The following is a 6,551-nucleotide window of genomic DNA, read 5'->3' on the forward strand; positions in this document are numbered from 1 at the left end:
ATTTTTGTAGTCGCTGTCGCGTTTGTCATAAAGCTCTTTGTGTTCATACACCAATGAGACCAGCAGCTCTACATTCATCTTGCCTCGATGCATCTTCTTCGTCTACTTACTTCCTCTTCGGCATTAGGTATCAATGTGTGCTCGGCAAGACCGTTTTTTGCTTGAGCGCCACCAAGTCGTGTTTTACTGTAACTTCAGCAGCTCCAGGCATGTGAACAAAAGCACCAATCTCATTGGTTGGCCAGTTTTTAATGCGGCGCATCAAACAAAAATAAAAAAACGTTTTTTAACGCCTGGCGTTTTGCGCGTCGGTGTGCACACTCACATTGGCGCCCTTTGTTTTTAGTCACGAGGGGTTAAACGTCGGCGATAATCTCGCGTGATAATCGTCCCGGTGTGCACAAGCCTTTAGTTTCAAGTTTAATTTTAGACCAATTTTGGCCTTTCCGTGATATAAGAATGCATTTAAGGAGTTTACACATTGTAAGATTGTGCATGAAAACTCACTCAATTAAGTTGAAAGGTTTGTTTTTGTCACTGTCGTGTTAGTGAACCCGTGCTGTTGTTTTTCTCAGGTAAATATCAGTCTCGAGCTTTGGCGGAGAGCATGCTCACTACCAATGAGTTTCTGAAGGAGATCAGCTATGAGCTCATCACAGGGAAAGTTAGTGTGCTCGCCTCGCACTTCCAGAGCACCTCATTAGGTGAGTCTCAGTGCAGTAATTTAGTGGATCCATCAGTTTTCATCAACTTATCATTGTCCTTTATTTAGAAATTATTTGAAGAATATAGATGTAAGCAGCAGTTTTGGGGCCAAGCACATATTGCAAGGTGAAGTAGATTAGTGCGGTTATTGCGCCCTCTTTGGTGATTTTAGGAAGTATTTCAAAAGCTGAACATAATTTAGGATGAGATTGTAAATTATGCTTTTTTTTGTTTTTTTCAGGATTCTTTGATGAATAGATAGTTCAATAGAACAGCATTTATTTGAAACAGACATTGCTGAATAAAAGTGCTACTTTCTTTAAAAAAAAAACTTTCAGATTTTTTAACTGTAGCACATGCATGTGTCTCCTTTATTCATTTCAAATTGATTGTGGCGCTACAGGTGACAACATGGACAAACAGCTGGTTCGGTACCAGCGCAAGCGCAAAGACCGTGTGGTTCAGCCCTTTCAGGGACATCTGACCGAGTACATCCACTCCCAAGAGGCCGCAGCCATGGTACCAGAATCAGGGCCAGGTGAGCCTTTGCTGTCTCCGTACGTCTCAAACCCTTCACTTGGCCCGATTCATGATAAAACTTTATATTTGGCGCTGGAAAACACTAATTGACTTTTGATGTGTGACAGATCTGCTGAGTGATGGCTTTCAGATACACCCTCCACAGCTGAGTGTTGCACGCAGCCTTTTGTCGCAGGTGTGTGCTATCGCCGACTCAGGGAGCCAGAGCTTAGATCTGGGCCGCTTCTGTAAAGTGGACTTCCTGATTCTAGTGCCGCCGTCCCATGTCCTGGTTCACCAAACAGTCCAGCGAATACGACAATCAGGTACGTCACAGCAGAAGCGACAGTTTTGCCTGTTTCAAAAAAAATATTCAACTTGTTTCCAATGTCAAGCCCAAACAAGAACATTTTCACAAAAACGTCTTGCCTGGAAAGTTAAATTGACAGTTCTCCAATTTAAATTCTGTCAAATTATGTTTTGAAGAATGTGGGTAATCAAATAGTTTTTGGTCCCTATTGACTTCCATAGTATTTTTTTACCCCATACTGTGAAAGTCAATGGGGACCAGCAACAGGTTTGGAGTAAACGATTGGGTGAATTATCCCTTTAATTTGATGAAAGAGTCATTGCAACAATATTTAGGGGCCAAGCACAGAAGGTGCGAAGGCACCTCTTGTATTCGTTAGTTATGAAATTTGGCACACAGATAGAGGGCAGTCTCAACATTAACCATAACAAGTTTGTTGTCTCTTAACTCAAACCCTCTAGTGCCACCAACAGATAGAACATGTTTATGCGAATAACTATTGAATTGTAAAGTTTAGAAGGAAAACATTTTTTTCCTCTGGCTCATGCAGAGTCGAATACATAATTATCATCGAAATAAGTCATCGAAAGCTTGTCGATAAACTAAACCGTTCTCGAATAACGTATCAAACTTTTTATGTGTCATTGTCACCTCACACTGACCACACCATAATAATGTGATAAAACCACCACCTATTGGTCAAAAGTGATAAGCATTTAAATCGTATTATTAGTGATTGTATTTGTGATTTTTCAGCCATTTCGACTATAATAATCTATCAATATTTTTAACCACTCATTGTTGCAGTTGGTCTGATGCTCCCAGCCCTGCTTAGCTCCTCATTTGGCCTCTGTTGTGCTTGACCCCGTAATTGCTGCTTGCAGCTATATTTTACATTGTTGTTGTCCTCATGTCTTTGCTAGGCGTCCTGATTGATCTAGGTATAGAGGACGCCTCATTAGCCCTGCAGAAGTCTGACAAGTATGTGGTGCGTCTGGACGCGGAGGTCCACACAAAAATGGAGGCCTTCATGAGAAAGGTCAAGCAGGACCCTTACACGCTCTTCGTCCTCATTCACGACAACTCGCACGTCGACCTGACCAGGTAAGAAAAACAGCTACGTGGTTTGTAAAAGGGACTGTCAGAAATGTCAGTGTTAAGACTTCTTGTCTCTCTTCTCTCTCTCTGTCAGCGCTCTGTCAGGGTCGGTTTGTCACGGGGAGTTGCAGGGATTGGCCGACCGCGTGGTGAACTGTCCAGAGGTTCTGGAAGCAATAAACCTGCTGGTTCTGCAGGTCAGCTGCTTCCCGTTCACCCTGCAGAGCCGTCAGTCACGCATCAGTACCCAGAATGAAGTGCACTGGCCCAACACTGACGACCTGGTGAGTTTCACTGACCCCGAGAAGAACTGTAAAGGAATTTATGGAGGACAGATAAGACTTCAGCTAAATGAGATGATTGACAAGTATTTTAAGTGTACATGCGTACACTACTGCTCAGTACAGTATTTTTTAAAGCATACTTTTATTCAACAGGGATGCATTAAATTGATTAAAAGTGACAGTATAAGACATTTATAATGTTAACAATATTTCAAATAAATGCCGTTATTTTGAACTTTCTATTCATCAATAATCATGAAAAAAAAAGTTTCACAGTTTCCACAAAAACACTGTTTTCAACATTGATAATAACCAGATATGTTTCTTCAGCAGCAAATCATCATATTAGAATGATTTCTGAAGGATCAAGACTGCAGTAATGATGCTGAAAATTCAGCTTTACATCACAGGAATAAACTACATTTCAAAATATATTCAAATAGAAACCAGCTATTTTCAATTGTAATACTATTTCACAATATATTACTATTTTACTGTATTTTTTAACAAATAAATGCAACCTTGGTGAGCAGAAGAGACTTTCAAATACATGAAAAATTTTAATGACCCCAAACTTTTGAATGGTAGCGTACATAAACACAGTTTCATGCACAAATTTAGAGGCGCATTTAATAATGCAAAATTTATCTTTACATTTTTCCTCTTGTTCCTTTTATTTAGTTTTCTGTAGGTCTCCTAATTCGAGTAAAGCAATCTCCAGAATGGTGGTCAATCAGTATTTATTATTATTATTATTTTGAATAATTGATGTTGAAGCTTTTATATTTAGTGCCTCATTTTTAAATACTGTATGTGGTTACGGTCTTGGTTTTGATGTTGGATTGTTCAAGTTTTTTGGTTTAACAAATTATGGGTGTTCTCACAAAGGTTAGTAGCCATTAATGTTTTTTTTTCTTCTCTGTGAATAAAGTCTTTCCAGCACATTCTGTGCTTTGTGGTTAAGCTTGGATCCCAGGAAGTTTGTAACTTTAAAAAAAATCTTTACTGCAGCAGTTTCAATGTAAATTCACACAATCACATTTTTAACAAACTGTGGTGTGATATTAATGTCAGAGATTCCTATTCATCAGACACATTAAAATGAATCTGGATTCTTGTTATTTTATAATGACCTAGATGTGTTCATAGACAAGAACTATAAGAGTAAAAAGAGAACAACACTGTGTTTTGCTCAGTAAAGTAAAATGAGCAGATTACTGTTTGCATGTAACAGCAGGCTGAGGCTTCTCCCAAGGACCTGGTCTACTTTGGGCTGAAGGACTACAGCAGGTCCCTGCAGTGGGGAGTGGCGAGTCCGATCCTTCGCTGTGACGACGCCTTTGAACGGATGGTCAAAACCCTGCTGGAGAGGTCAGTCCCATTTTCATATTCACTCAGAATGTACTTCTAAAAAAACATTACGAGAACAAAATGAGCATTTAAAGCAAGTTGCATTCCTTTTTAACTGCTTTTTACACTGTAAATGCATAACTATATCTTTAAGTTCATCTCAGACCACTGTTATTAGAGTATTAATGAAATAGTTTCGTAGTGTTTATCAGTATTTTTTATTTATATATATATATATATATTTTGTAATTTTTGTAATTTGTATTTTTGTCATTTTCATTATAGTTTTTTTTTTTTTAATATGTCTATATAGTTTTTATAATTTTTTTATTTCAGGTTCAGTTTTAGTTATTTTAGTACATCAGGTAAAACTAAATAAAACTGAGAAATATTTCTGGTAACACTTTAGTTTAGGGAACACATTTTTCCCTCAATAAACTCCTAATTTGATGCTTATTGGTAGTTGCCGTAATTAAGTTTAGGTATGGGGTAGGGTTAAGGGATCTAAAATATGGTCATGTATTAATATGTGCTTAATAAGTACTAATAAATAGCCAATATGCTAGTAATATGCTAATAAACAGAGCAGATCCTCCCTATACGCAAAATACGCACACTGCGTAGGGCCCCCCGAAACACCAGGGGCCCCCTTGCTCTCAAAGATGATTTAATTTTAGTTTCGTTTTTGAATTTGTCCAGCAGTTATGAAAACATGAATGATCTTTTATTTTAAAACGGTGCACTGTCGCCCTTTTTACTTAAAAATCAGTCAAATCATGCAATGTGAATGTCGTACAGTCATGCTCGAGACCAAATAAAACGAGTTGAAAGCGTACCAAGCCGCGGAAGAGACACTGTTTCTCAAGCGCTTTCCAGGAGCGCGATTCGAGACAGTGTGAAACACGGACAAATGCATTTCATTCGTTTATTCATAACCACCCCCCCCCCCACACAGTTTTGCGTAGGGCCCCCAGAAGTCTAGGATCCGCACTGCTAATACACAAATAGTTAATAGTGAGAAGAGTTCCCTAATGTAAACTTTTATCATTTTCCATGGAAATAAATATACGTGTTTTTTTATTTATTTTAGATTTACATTTTATTTCAAGTAACAAAATTTTTTTTTAATGCTTTTAGTTCTTTTAGTTAGTCTCTAATAACCCTGTCTCAGACTCAGATCCATGTCTAAATTGGCAGTTTTTGTGCATTTCAAACCATAAGCATATGCTGTATCTTTCCACTGATATCCCTCATTGTGTCTTCCTCATTCATTTCAGGCACCCGCATTTGCACAGCATGGTGATCCGCAGCTATCTGTTGATACAGCAGTACACAGAGGCTCTGATGGCCCTCACGGCGGCCCCCTCACTGCGGGATCACGTGACCCCTCAGACCCTCGCCATGGTGGAGGATCTGCTGAGCGTCCCGGGCCGCAGCAGGCACGGGTGCGGGCACATGCTGTTGGTGCGCGTGCCCTCGCTGCAGCTGGCACGGCTGGCACAGGAGCGGCTTGAGGAGGCCCGGGATAAGCTGGGCCTACAGTACCGCTTTGCTGTTCTGCTGGGAAGCCCTACTGCCGAGATCAGCCTGCCAGTCCACTTCTGTGCCCGTCTGCGGGTAAAAACCAGATCCCCTCATGAATATGGGCTCCTTAAAATCACCAGAATAAGCTTGGAATAAACAATCTGTGTATTTCAGGCTTGTAGGGGCTGTAGGAATGAAGAGTGGGCCCCTCATTCATATGAAGATCTGGAAGGACTTCCATGCATTGTCATCCTCACAGGGAAAGATCCTCTAGGAGAGACATTCCCAAGGTACTCCATGTGATGTTGTTCTTTATATATACACAGTTGAGACTGCTTAAAAATGTTCAGTTCCCCTTCGGGAACTCGAGCTGCGTCGGAAAACGCTAGGGGGAACGCCTTCAGCGATACCAAGCTCTGAATCATATGTGTAATCAGTCGAACGATGGGCAAGACGTCCTGACCAGGAAGCTTTAAAAGCACGTGAGGTGCCGCCGGCGCTAGCTTTCTGTCATTCAGCGAAGCTCTCTGTGTGTGTCGGTCACGATTTATGTTCTGTGAGTCTTATTTATTGTTGTCTGTCCAAAGTGCACAAGCATCCAATATAAGCTCCAGCAGAGAGGCTCCGTGCCAGAGCCTGCCGTTTTTTCCCGATCTCCACACCGAGGTGTCGAGATCGTGGAAGAAACCATTCTCGGCCCGCTTATTCGTCCCTGCCTCTGATTATTATGGAAATGTGGCGGGGGTGTGTGGATGCGGGTT

At 40.6% G+C, this 6,551-nt stretch overlaps 1 protein-coding gene across 1 annotated transcript in view; it reads left to right on the forward strand.

The window, feature by feature from the left end:
- The window catches only part of LOC107558001 (GREB1-like protein), a 35,595-nt gene that overhangs the window by 13,550 nt on the left and 15,494 nt on the right, over positions 1-6,551 (forward strand). Inside the window, exons 14-21 of the mRNA XM_016241602.1 lie at positions 576-704; positions 1,109-1,243; positions 1,353-1,550; positions 2,458-2,638; positions 2,727-2,916; positions 4,151-4,287; positions 5,544-5,883; positions 5,965-6,080. Coding sequence (XP_016097088.1) covers positions 576-704; positions 1,109-1,243; positions 1,353-1,550; positions 2,458-2,638; positions 2,727-2,916; positions 4,151-4,287; positions 5,544-5,883; positions 5,965-6,080 — 1,426 coding nt within the window. The remainder of the gene's footprint in view (positions 1-575; positions 705-1,108; positions 1,244-1,352; positions 1,551-2,457; positions 2,639-2,726; positions 2,917-4,150; positions 4,288-5,543; positions 5,884-5,964; positions 6,081-6,551) is intronic.

Source organism: Sinocyclocheilus grahami, unplaced genomic scaffold, assembly GCF_001515645.1.
Source record: "Sinocyclocheilus grahami isolate Dianchi unplaced genomic scaffold, SAMN03320097.WGS_v1.1 scaffold628.1, whole genome shotgun sequence".
NCBI classification, from domain to species: domain Eukaryota; kingdom Metazoa; phylum Chordata; class Actinopteri; order Cypriniformes; family Cyprinidae; genus Sinocyclocheilus; species Sinocyclocheilus grahami.